Here is a 12,383-nt window from a genome sequence, read left to right as displayed (position 1 = left end):
ACCCTCATGCTCCACACCAGACACAACATACATACGCATCCAACACATGCACTCACGCATGCACACAGCACACACCCACCCCCAAACCCTCACGCTCCACACCACACACAACATATGGATTCAACACACACACAAGCACACGCATGCACACAGCACACACATCCCCAAACCCTCACACTCCACACATAACATACACATTCATCCACTACACACACACCACACACACTCCCCAAACATACAGAAGATACATGCATATCTACCAGGCACACACACGCACACAGCACACACACATACCCAAGCCCACACACTCCACACCACACACAACATACACATGCATCCATCACACACACACACAACACACATAACATACAGCACACGGACTCCCAAACCCACACACTCCACACCATGCACAACATACACATCCACCATGCACACTCAAGCACACAGTGCACACACACCCGAACATACCACCCACAGCATACATGCACAGCCACCATGCACATAGTCTACACCCACAAAACACATGTGCACATACAACATATATGCACACCCCCCACCACATGCACAAACACACACGTCCCGTGTCCAAACAGACCTGACACCCTGCCTGCCTGCCTAACAGTGCTGCCATGCACCCCTGAGCCCTCCAGCCGTGGCCCCGCAGCTCTGGGACACAGCGGGTGCCCGCCTGCAGCAATGTGCAGCCTCAGGGCTCTGTGGGTGTGGGGCTGTGAGCCTCTGCTGCGCCATACCCTCCCATATCCCAATCTGTGTGCAAGTGTGTTCACGTGTCCCCACGTGGAGGGCAGCAGAAAGGCGCAGCAGAACCTCTGGAGTTTCCGAGCCAACCACCAGTGCCTGCCACAGTGGGGTCCGCCCGGACTGTGGGGAGCAGGGGCTGGGGCTGGGGCTGTGGGCTCTGGCCTGAGCGGGGCTGGAGGCAGGTGGGCCCGGGGCTTCTCCCCGCTCTGTGCCTGTGTGTTGGCCCACGTGAGCAGAGTCCAGTAAAACCACTTGCGCTCCCAAGGAAGAACCCAGCCCAGGCCTCCCAGCTGCCCACTGGGTGCTGCCTGGAGTTCAGGGGAGGCAGGACTGATGGCCAGGGTCGGCCCTTCCCTGCCTCACACTTTCCTCACTGGCCCCCTCAGGGTCCTCATGGTCACCAGCCTGGTGGCTGTGCTGCTGTGGGAGGCAGGTGCGGCCTCAGCACCCAAGGTAGGTGTGAGCCCCTCCCATCTGGCCCCCAACTCCAGTTGTCACCTTCTGCCCCCACAGCAGGGGATGTGGTCAAAGGGCCCCTCTTCCGTCTTCAAACCCCAGGCTGGCCTCGGAGAGAGGCGTGGGTGTGCGTGGGTGTGACTCTTGATGCCTGGGCACCTGAGGATGAGGAGGGGCAGGCCTCCCTTCACTGGGGTCAGATGGACAGGCCTCAGGACACCCATGTGGTCCCAGGTGGACGAGGTGGGCCCGGATGAGCCCATGTGGTCCCAGGTGGCGGAGGGCCCGGATGACACCCCTTGATGCTCACCTGGGCCCTGAAGGCCAGAAGTGACTCCATGTGCTGGCAGCTCAGCTGCACTGTCTGTGCTGACAGTGGTGTCCTTGGCGGGGACTATGCCTGGGGACGTGTCCTGTTCCCTGGCCCATGTCAAGACCACTCAGTCTTGCACACCTGGGACGGATCAGGAGGAAGGAGGCCCACGCCTTCCTTGACTGGAGACGCAGGAACATGGGCACAGCCTCCCACGGTGCTGGTCCTCCCCGGGGTCACTGGTCCTCCCCTGGGGTCACTGGTCCTCCACTGGGGTCACCTGCTTTGCTCTCCTGTTTGTCCTTTGCCCCACTGAGGGTGGCTGGGCTCGGAGCAGCTGACCACCTTCTCTAGGCACCTGCCAGGGAGGAGACACAGCCCCCACCAGTCACCGCAGAAACCAGCCAGTGCGCTGACAGCTGGGGTGGGGAGTGCTAGGTCGGGGATATCGTGCCAGGTTACATCCCAGGCCCGTGCCACCCCAGGCCTGGCCAGAATTCCAGGCCAGCTGGTCATCTGGGCACAGGCCAGCAGCCTCCCGGCTTGCAATCCTGACGTCCGAGAGTGGTACACCCACTAGAGACGCTCGGGCTGTGCCAAGCTGGCCCTGTCCCCACCCCCTGCAGCCCCAGGTGGGCCTCGGAGCAGCCTCTCCCTAGGTGTCCTCCATCCTGAGCCCACACCTGTGACTCTCCCCCAGGTCCCTATCAAGGTCCAAGTCAAACACCAGCCCTCAGAGCAGGAGGCAGAGAAGTAAGTCCCCCCAGCCCCACCTGCCCATCTGCACCCCCGCCATTCCCTGAAGCTACGGCCGCTTCTTCTGGGCCCTTCCTGAACCTGGAGTGCATGAGAAGGATGCAGAGGGGAACCCTGTCCAGCAGCTTTCGGAAGGAGGCGGCACTCCAGCCTCATGGGGATCTGTCAACAGCCCCCGCGTAGGGAGAAGGGAGTACAGCCGGAGGGCTTGGGGCTCCCGGGCGTCCCCCTACTCAGCTTCCCCACGACCTCCAGGGCAGCTTGTACCCTACGGCTGGTGGCTGCAGCCAGGGCGGCTCAGTCTTGGCTCCTGAGGTTTCCCCACATCCTTGCCCTTGGGACGCTGCTCAACCAAAGCTCTGACCACTGCCCCCACCCAGTGGCCCAGGGACATGGCGTGGAAGCCTGGCCGGGAGCACTGTGGGACCACTCATCACTGTGGCTCTTGAGAGAGGGGCTTGTCCTGGGGCTGCTGGTGGTGGGGGCTGGAGTGGCTGCCCCGGGATGGTGGGCAGCCTCCTGCGGGGGTTCTGTCCCCCTCCCCCACCTGCACGTGGACAAGACCGAACTGTGCCCGCAGGGCCTGGGGCGCCCGTGTGGTGGAGCCTCCAGAGAAGGACGACCAGCTGGTGGGGCTGCTCCCTGTCCCGAAGCCGAAGCTCTTGACCGCCGAGAAGTCACCAGGTCAGGGCAGGGGCCCCATCGTTCCAGGTGGGCATGAGGCCACAGGAGCAAAGCCTGCTTGTGGGGTTGGCTTGGACAGACCAAGGGTCTCGGGAGAGAAACTGAGGCTATCCCTTTATCTGCTTGTCCCTAGGCATCAAGGCCTGGGTGGAGACCGAGGACATCCTGGGCCATGTCCTAAGCCCCCAGCAGGGTCCTGAGCCCGACCATGACAGCCTGCACCACCCTCCGCCCGAGGAGGACCAGGGCGAGGAGGGGCCTCGGTTGTGGGTGATGCCAAATCGCCAGGTGCTTCGGGGACCGGAGGAAGACCAAGACCACATCTACCACCCCCAGTAGGGCTCCAGGGGCCATCACTGCCCCTCCCTGTCCCACGGCCCAGGCTGTTGGGACTGGAACCCTTCCTACCCTCCCCTGCCAGAGCAAATAAACCCCAGCAGGCCAGGCGCGGTGGCTCAGGCCTGTAATCCCAGCACTTCTGGAGGCTGAGGCAGGCGGATCACCCGAAATCAGGAACTCCAGACCAGCCTGGGCAACATGGTGAAATCCCGTCTCTACTAAAAATACAAAAATTAGCCGGGTATGGTGTCAGGCGCCTGTAATCCCAGCTACTTGGGAGGCTGAGTCAGGAGAATCACTTGAATCTGGGAGGTGGAGGTTGCCCTGAGCTGAGATCGCGCCTTGCACTCCAGGCTGGGCAACAGAGCAAGACTTCGTCTCAAAAAAATAAATAATAAATAATAAATCCCTGCAAACAGGCAGGAGGCCACATGGCCTGGAAGACCGGTCACCGGGGCCCAGCCTGCTCTGCCTAGGAGAATTAAGGGCTGCACAAGGCCCAGGTGACCCTTGGCTCCCAGAACGTTGCACTACCCCCAGGCCCCCCTCCTTGTATACCGGGATGCTGAGGGGTGTGGCAGCAGTTCGGGGCTGGGACCAGAGGGCACCCGTGGGACCAGTCTCAGCCGAGAAACAGAACTCACCGTGGGCTCCCCACAGCAGGGGCCTGAGACAGGGACAGGGAGGAGGGAGGCCGAGTGCCTGGGGCTCAGGGCCCAGCTGGACGGATGGGCATGTGCTCAGGTGGAAAGTGCACAGGTCTCAGGTGAGGGGGGTAGACCCAGGCTCAGGACATGGTCTTTCTGCTCTCCTGACGTTCTGTGCAGCTCCCACTCTGGGTGCCCATCCTGCCCTGCCTGGTCCAGCAGGCCCAATGCTGCAGCGCAGGTCCAGGCTGCTGGAGTCACTCACACATCACGTGTCCTGGGCACATGCAAATATGGGTGGGGTTCCTGTGTGGCGACCTCATCCCTATGGTGAGAGAGAAGCACCCGGTGCCAAGCCTGGGGCTGAGCCACACACATTTGCCAGCTCCAGCAGCTAAGACACAACAGAGCAAGGGAGAGAGGACACCCATCCCTCCATCCCGCTGTGCTCAGCCCTTGTGCGGCCACTCAGGGGGCCAAGGGTTTGCCCAGGTACGGAAGAGCTCCCTGCACCACCGGCAAGTCCCCCGCTCTCCCAGCGGCTGAGAGTAACTGCCCAAGGGTGCCCCACGGCGTCCCACAACGTAAGAGCTGTTACCCTGGCTTATGGATGAGCTGGAGAGGCCAGTGACCTTTGAGGTTCTGTCCTGAAAGGGCCAGAGCTGGGCTCCCAGTTTCCCTCTTGGCAGCCTCCTTTGTCATCCTGATGAGAACAGGGCGGAGGTTTGGGCAGCTCCTTCCCCACTCCCTGGGCCCCAGGCAGGTAGAAGACCCTGGATCTCCAGGGTTGCCGGAGGGTCTGGCCCTAGACAGCCCAAGCTGGTGTTTGTGGCTTTTTTTTTTTTTTAAAGCTATCTTGATTTTATTTTGTTTTGTCCATTACTTTGTTTTTTCTCATGATTTCATTAGTTTGCTCATATATGGTTTCATTTATATAAAATGCTAGAGAGGGCACACTAGCCCCAGAGGCCCATCTGCGGGGCTGAAACGGGACGGGCGAGGGTGTGTGCAATCAGCTCACACACTTCGGATGTCAGACCACAACGTGGCCATGGGGTCTGGAGATGGGCAGTGACTGGCCAAGGAAGTGCGAGGCCCATGGGGCCAAGGCTGACCGCTAGTGGGCACGGAGAAGGCCTTGGCTGCCATCTGGGGGCAGCAGGTGGACAGATCCCCAAAGTCTACAGCCAACCCCAGACAGGATCCCTTCCCCCGACTTGGAGCCAGATCTCAGCTGGGGTGGGGGCTTGCCTGCACTCCCAAGGTTCTCCTGTGGTCCGGAGTGTGGGTCTGGGACCCTGGGACTTGCCCCCTGGAACCCCGGGGACACCAGCCCCTGGCCCTGGGGGAGCCCCTGTCATCCCCACTCCTGCCCTTGGTCCCTCAAACTCCAGCCCTGCCCCATCTTCCTCCTGTACCTGTGTCACTGAGGCAAGTTCTGGGGAGCAGGGGGAGGGTCCTGGGGAGAGGCCCAGGGTCTGGAAAGTGGCTGGTGGTTATTCTTCCCCATACTTGGAGACCAGTCCAAGCATCCCATAGGGAAGCCTCCCAGGCACCCCCTTTCAGGAACCCCCTGCATCCCATCCCATCTCTGCCTGGCACTGGGCTCCAAATGACCTCGTGTCCTTTACTTCCCCTGCCTGCCAGGGCAAGTGAGGCTTCCAGCAGGCAGCCACCTACTGCCACAAGCACAGGGCATGGCCCACACCCAGGCCTCTCCAGCCGGCACCTCCCTCAACAGAGCTCCCCCAGTTCCTCCCGAAGTGTCCAGGCCAGCCCCTGCCACCTGCCCTCCTGCTGGGCGGAAAGAATGGACCTGGGTGAAGAACCCCCTTAGTGTCCACAGCCCAGAGGTTGTGGCAGAAGCCTTCACCCCTCTCAAGGCCTCCAGGGAAGCCACTGCCGCCACTCCAGCCTTTGGTGTCCCCAGGGCCCAGGCACCCACCCAGACCCCAGGGCCCCAGGCCTGATTTCCCACTCAAGGTTTTGTCAAGGGTACATGGGGGGCCCTCTCTGGAGCCAGCAGTCTCTCTTGAGCTCAGCACCAAACAAGCCTGAGTGACAACACAGCTGGAATTGAAACCTTTAGACTGAACGTTTACCGGCGACTACATTTTTCCATCATTTTCACAAATCAGGGACATTTGTACCAATTGGCTGCTGGCCCCCTACAGCCCTGGCCAGGCAGGGCCCACTCCAACACTGCCAGACCCCTAGAGCCCTGGCCAGGGTCCAGGTCTGGGGCTGCCGCTGGGAGGCCTGTTGTGAGCGGTGGTACCGGAGCTCAGGGTGCCCCCAATTCCTCTTCCGTCCCAGGTGGTCTTCATCAGGCCTACAGCAGGGGGCTGAGGGCAAGCACCCCCTTCTTGAGGATGAGGTTTCCATAGAGGGCCGTCTCCCTGCAGAGGAGCCAAGCCCAGCACTGAGCTGGGCTGCAGGGCCAGGGTGTGGAGACCCTGCTCCAGCCTCTGGGGGATGGAGCAGACCCTGTCCACCTTCACCCACTTCATGCTCAGGCAAATGGGGGCCCTGCTCCCCAAATTCCTCCCTGGTCTCTCCACTCTGTGGGACATCTAGCCTCAGCCAGGCAGAAGCTGAGAAGAGGGTAGGGGCAGCTCCTGAGGGCCCTGTGGGGACGGGGACAGCTCCTGAGGGCCCCGGTGGGGACGGAGGCAGCTCCTGAGGCCCCGGTGGGGACGGGGGCAGGTCTGAGTCAGCTGGTACTCACCCCGTTGCCACAACAGCAAAAGCCTTCTTAGCCCGCTCATAAAACTCAAACCTCTCTAACTTTGCCAGGGCTCTCTGGAAGACAAAATGACAGGGTTGGAGGAAACCCTGCCCAGAAACCCTCATGGGCCAGCCCTGGACTCCCCAGGGCCCCAGGCAGGGAGGGCACCAGGGAGTGGGGCCCTGAGTTCCATTTGTTGAGCTCTCCCTCTGCAGGGGCCCCGGGGTCACTCAGCCTCTGGCTCCCAAGGCCTAGGACGGGGGCCCAGGACACTGTGGATGAGGAACCTGCCATGCTTGGTTTCTGCCTGGCCTGGGACCACCCAGCCAGCTCAGCAGACTGTCAAGCCCCTGCCAGCTGTCCTAGGGGGTCCCCTGCCCAGGACGAGAGCCCCCCTGGCCTCCCCTTATGGAGGCCCTGCCCGAGACCTGCCAGTGGGTTGCCCGGGACAATGGGCCTGTCCCCTTGCAGGGCAAGGTGAGGAGGGGCTAGGCCTCTGACCAACCATAGCCAGGATGGGGCGAGAGACCTGGGACCAGGGGGTACCCCCCAGGGGAGACTGAGGAGGTGGAGGCCAGGCATCCTGAGTCCTCCAGGCTTCACTCACAGGCTGTGGTGGGTGAGGACCCCTCCCACCTCGCCCCGGCAGGTCAGGATCCTGGGCGGGGTTGGGGGGCAGGTGGAAAGCCCGGGGGCAGAGGAAGAGGGGCCACACTGCCCATGTGCACCTCTCCCACCCGGCTGGTGAGGGAGCGCCCGGTGGTCCGGAGTTCTCAGGGTGACGGGTGGGAGGCTGCTTGAGGACAGAGCTTGGGACCCTGTCTTTGGCTCCCACTGAGCCTCCAGGAGACTGAGGGTCCCTGGCCCTTTCCCCACAGTTGGGGCTGCAGGCTCACCGTGCAGCCGGCCCCGTGTAGGATGGACTCGTACTCCGTCCACACCGGGGTCTGCAGGCCCCTCTCCTTGTCGCTGGGCACCAGCTCCATGACTGAAGCCTAGAGGGAGGGGTCAGCTCTGGGGCCCTGGGTGCTGCCAGCCTTCCTGGTCAGGTGACCATTCAGGACTCCCCTGGTGAGGACCAGGGCCCCTTGGGGACACATGGCTTCTCCCCCCCCCTCCAAGGCAGGTGGGCCCTATGAAGCCCGCAAAAGGGGAAACCGAGGCGCGGAGCAGCAGGGTGCAGGGGCGACTCAGCCCTCACCGGACTCTCCACATAGGTGTCCAGGGGGAGCAGCTTCAGCAGGGCCTCCAGGAGCGGCGGGATGCCCAGGCCTGGAGGGCAGAGGGGGCGGCACTCAGTCTCCAGCCCGCCTGCTCGCCTGCACCCTCCACACCGCAAGCAGGGACTTGGGGCCACGACAGGCCACAGAGGAGCCTCAGAGCCAGGAGCACTGCTCACCCGCCCGCCCTGCCCTGGGGGACCTGGGGTTCGCTCACCGTCTGCACGGATCTCCAGGGGCCCACACTGGCAGATGGAGGAGGCCGGGAAGTTCAAGTCCGCAAGAACTAAACAGCCGGGAGGACAGCGCGTGGTCAGCACCTATCCCTGGCCTCGGGGTCGGCGCCGCCCGTCCTCCCACCCAGTCGCGGCGGCAGATCGTGGCCACGAGGGGTCTCAGGTCAGCCGGTTGGGCGCCCCCACCGCCGCCGGCCGCCGTCAGTCCGCAGGGCTGGAAGCCAGGCGGGGAGGTGGGGAGGGCAAGGTCCCTGCCTGGGAGGCGGAGAGGCGCCAACAGCTGCCCGCCAGGCTGTCGGGTGCTGCCCAGGCCAGGGGGCCGACCCGGACCCGGCCGCCTCCCCAGGGGCCCGAGGACGCGCAGCCGCCCGCGAGGCCCGGACCAGGCCCCGGCCACCCAGCCCCTGCCCCGGGACCCCAGGCCCCAGGAGAAGAAAAAGCGCCGAACCCTCGGGGGCAGCCCAGACGCGGCGGCTCTCGGGCCGTCTGGGGAGGGACTCGGGGAGAAGCTCCGGCCGGCCCCGCCCAGAGCCCCACGAGGTGGCGGTTCCCTAAAGAACGCGGGGGAAGCCAGGGAGGCCCGAGCGACGCCCCCACCCCGGGACCCTGCCCTTCTAGGCCCGGGGGGCCCCGCGCAAGCCTCGCCCGCCTGCCTCCCCCGGGGTGGTCCCCGAGGCCCCGGCCCGCTGCGCTCACCGATCTCGTCCCCGTGCCCCATCCGCGCCAGCGCGTAGAGCAGCTCGGGGGACAGCAGCGCGGGGACACCCTTCAGTGCCACCATGGCCCGGTAGACGGGGCGGGCGGGGCCTGGGGCGGGGAGGGGCGGGGCCTTGCGGGGAGGGCGGGGTTTACGGGCCGGGGCGGGGCTTTCCACGGAGGGCGGGGTTTGTGGGGAGGACGGGGCTTTTGGGTCCCGGGCTTGGGGCTTGGGGCTTGGGGATCCGCTGGGGCTAGGGTTCGGGGTTGGGGTCCGCTTACGGCTCTCGGAAGGGCGGGGAGCCCCGGGAACTGGGGACGCTCGGGCTGAGTCGGGGCGTAGGGGCAACACCCACCCAACCCACGGGCGCCTCGCCAGATCCGAGACACGGGCGCCCGCGCGCTGTGGCCGGGGCTCCCCAGTGTCCCTACCCGAGCTTCCCACCTCGAGCTCCTTCAGGCAGAAGGGGTTCAACCGCCGCCCTCTGCGGCCTCCCCTCATGAGGGTCTCTGCGCTCTGACCACGTCGTGCTGCCCTTAGGCCTGGCAGAATGGCCGGAGCGCACCGGGTCCCTGGGGTCACCAGGGCAGGCAGCTGGACCCAGGCCTTCAGCCCACGCTCCTGAGGGGCCGGGAGCACGGGACACGGGAGCTGGGACATTAGACCCCCTGGAGGGGGTCCAGGAGGGCAGCCAGGACCAGCTTCCAGGCTCAGCCGCGAGTGCCAGGACACCTAAGGGTCCTCCGTCATCCCTGGTGTCAGCGGCCAGCAACCCCCTTCCCAGGATGGCAGCGTCCTGACCTTTGGCTGGGCTCAGGCTGGCCGGGCCCTCCCTCCGCGGAGCCATCTTTCACCTGATTCCCAGCTGGACACTAGCTGTGGGGCCAGCTCTGTGGCCCTGGCCCTCAGCCCTGAGGTGACACAAATGCTCTGAGGCCTGGTGGCTCCTAAAAAGTTCTGAAAATCAACCTGTATGTGAAAAATGACAAAGCCGCCTCAGAAAACCCAGAGGAAACAGACGTCTCCATGTTGAACTGCTTGGCCCTAGGAGCCTGTCCCCATGGGAAGTGGCCTGGGCTGCGTCGGAAAAGCCTGGGGGGGCCACCCAGGCTGGCACCCAGCAGCACCTGAACAGCTGGCCCTGGGCTGGCCGCTCGGGCAGAGAGAAGACTGGGGCTACCTAGGGCCTGCCGATGAGGGGCGGCTTTGCACCGAGGCCACCGGGGTTCGGAGCTGTCCCTGGGCAGTTTCTACTCCAACCTCTAAGTGGAGAGTCACCGTTTACCCAAATATATAAGGGCAAGCCGGTTTTACAGAGATGGGCAAGAAAGTTTTCAGCTTCAAAACCAAATCAGGCTGGGCACGGTGACTCAACACCTGTAATCCCAGCACTTCAGGAGGCTGAGGCGGGTGGATCACCTGAGGTCAGGGGTTGGAGACCAGCCTGGCCAACATGGTGAAACCCCGGTCTTCAAAATATACAAAAATTATCTGGGCGTGGTGACCGGGGCCTGTAATCCCGGCTACTTGGGAGGCTGAGGCACGAGAATCGCTTGAACCCGGGGGGTGGAGGGTGCAGTGAGCTGAGATCACTCTACTGCTCTCCAGCCCGGGTGACAGAGAGAGACTCTGTCTCAAAAAAAACCAAAACAAACAAACAAACAAAAAACACCTAATCAAACCCCAAACAATATTGGGGCCAGAGGTCAACTAGCTCAGGAGTGGAAGCCTCACTCTGCGTCTGGGGTTCCCGTGTGGGACAGTGGCACCCCTCCCTCCAGGCTCCCTGGGGCCAGCATGAAGACAAGGTCTGTTCCTTAGCCTAAGGGTTGGGCGCCTGTCCCTGCCAAGCTCTGGAACCAGATAACTAAGACGCAGACCTCTGAGATGCGGCTTCCATGCTGGGCCCTTTCTTGGCTTTGACACAGGTATGAACATGAGGCTGTAACCGGCCCTACACATCTCTGGGGTTCCATTGCTTGAAATCAAATTATGGAGGCTGACCCCAGTGCACATGAAAAATTAAACGGAGTGGATTTTCTCAATATTCAGGCTTCCTCCCTTGGATACTTGGACATTTGGTGCCTATCTATCTCTGCGTGTTTACTCCAGGCTCCAGGGCCAGTGGTTCATGACCTGCAAGAACCTCCATGTGCTTCACTCCAGTAAGTGAGCAGGTTCCAGGTTCCCTACCCCGAGGGAAGAGCCTGTTCTGCCCTGTTGGACCTGAATCAAACTCCTTTTGTTTCAGTATTTGTCAAACAGTCCCAGATCCCAAGGCTTATCTGAAAAGAACATCTGCCTGTTTGAAGGTAAACTGCATGAGAACTCCCACCTGCCCTGGCAGAGGCGAGATAAACCTGCTCCACCCTAAAGGCAGCTCTGAACTAGTGGACTCCAATCATGGCACACAGAAGGACAGACGGGGTGGGTGGAAGTGCAGAGCCAATGCTTGCAAGGCGAGCGGTCGCAGAGCACGCGTGTGCCCATTTTGCGTATAAATGTAATCAGACACATGGGCATGGCACCTGCAGCATTCAGGGAGCCAGAGATCAGCAAAGGTCACCGTGCTTCTTGATGCAGGTGAACCTGTCCTTGGTATTCAGCCCAAGAACTCAGGGGTGGGGGCTCACACACTCTGCCCACCCAGCCCAAGGCCATGACCACAATCTAGGCCACTACCCACACCGAGCTGCGGGGCCAAGTGGAGGAGACACCTGCGAACGCTCTCTAGAGTCTGCACTGAGCTAGGGGGCAGGTGGGCTTCCCTGGGGGAAATATCTAGAACCATGGGCATGATGACATGTGCACAGTATGAAACATCAGGGCCACTAAAAAGAACATTATAGGATCGTCATTCAGTGAAAAAAATCAAATGGTGGAACTCGCCACAACAGGCAGAAACCTTCTGGACAGTATGTGCCTTAGCTTGGGCTGCTGTGATGCAGTGGCATGGTCTGGGTGGCTGATAAACACTGACTTTCCACAGTTCTGGAGGCCACGGCTCCAGGCAGGTTCAGTGTGTGATGAGGCCCACCGTGATGGTTCACAGACAGCACCTTCCCACAGAGCACCCACGTGGTGGGAGGGGCAGAAGAGTGCCCTCGGGGCTCTCCTAAGGGCAATAATCCCACTGGAAGACCACTGCCCTCTCATAAGGCACTAATCCCAGTCAAGGAGCTCCGCCCCCTCATGGAGCACTAATCCCACTGGAGGGGCTCCACCCCCTCACAGGGCACTAATTTCACTGGAGGAGCTCTGCCCCCTCATAGGGCACTAATCCCACTCAAGGAGCTCTGCTCCCTCATAGAACACTAATCCCACTGGAGGGGCTCCACCCCCTCATAAGGCACTAATTTCACTGGAGGAGCTCTGCCCCCTCATAGGGCACTAATCCCACTCGAGGAGCTCTGCCCCCTCATAGAACACTAATCCCACTGGAGGGGCTCCACCCCCTCATAGACCACTAATTTCAATGGAAGAGCTCCGCCCCCTCATAGGGCACTAATCCCACTGGAGGAGCTCTGCCCCCTCACAGGGCACTA

At 62.3% G+C, this 12,383-nt stretch overlaps 2 protein-coding genes across 3 annotated transcripts in view; one reads left to right on the top strand and one right to left on the bottom strand.

Annotated features, from left to right (window-relative positions):
- Positions 1-3,552, top strand: part of PRAP1 (proline rich acidic protein 1) — a 5,511-nt gene extending 1,959 nt beyond the window's left edge. The window contains exons 2-5 of one of the 2 annotated variants that reach the window (XM_023185829.2): positions 1,149-1,215; positions 2,232-2,284; positions 2,868-2,998; positions 3,105-3,552. In XM_023185829.2, coding sequence (XP_023041597.1) covers positions 1,149-1,215; positions 2,232-2,284; positions 2,868-2,998; positions 3,105-3,310 — 457 coding nt within the window. In that variant the 3' untranslated portion in view covers positions 3,311-3,552. The remainder of the gene's footprint in view (positions 1-1,148; positions 1,216-2,231; positions 2,285-2,867; positions 2,999-3,104) is intronic. The other variant, XM_023185830.2, reaches the window with a different exon arrangement.
- Positions 3,553-5,872: 2,320 nt separating this feature from the next.
- Positions 5,873-8,945, bottom strand: FUOM (fucose mutarotase). The gene is made up of 6 exons (XM_023185828.2): positions 8,838-8,945; positions 8,123-8,191; positions 7,887-7,957; positions 7,582-7,680; positions 6,686-6,759; positions 5,873-6,356 (listed from the first exon to the last, which is right to left on the bottom strand). Exons 1-6 carry the CDS (start codon positions 8,920-8,922, stop codon positions 6,290-6,292), a joined length of 465 nt encoding a protein of 154 aa, XP_023041596.2. The 5' UTR covers positions 8,923-8,945; the 3' UTR covers positions 5,873-6,289.
- Between the last annotated feature and the right edge of the window lie 3,438 nt (positions 8,946-12,383).

Source organism: Piliocolobus tephrosceles, chromosome 9 (assembly GCF_002776525.5).
Source record: "Piliocolobus tephrosceles isolate RC106 chromosome 9, ASM277652v3, whole genome shotgun sequence".
NCBI classification, from domain to species: domain Eukaryota; kingdom Metazoa; phylum Chordata; class Mammalia; order Primates; family Cercopithecidae; genus Piliocolobus; species Piliocolobus tephrosceles.
This window is presented reverse-complemented; position numbering and strand designations above follow the sequence as displayed.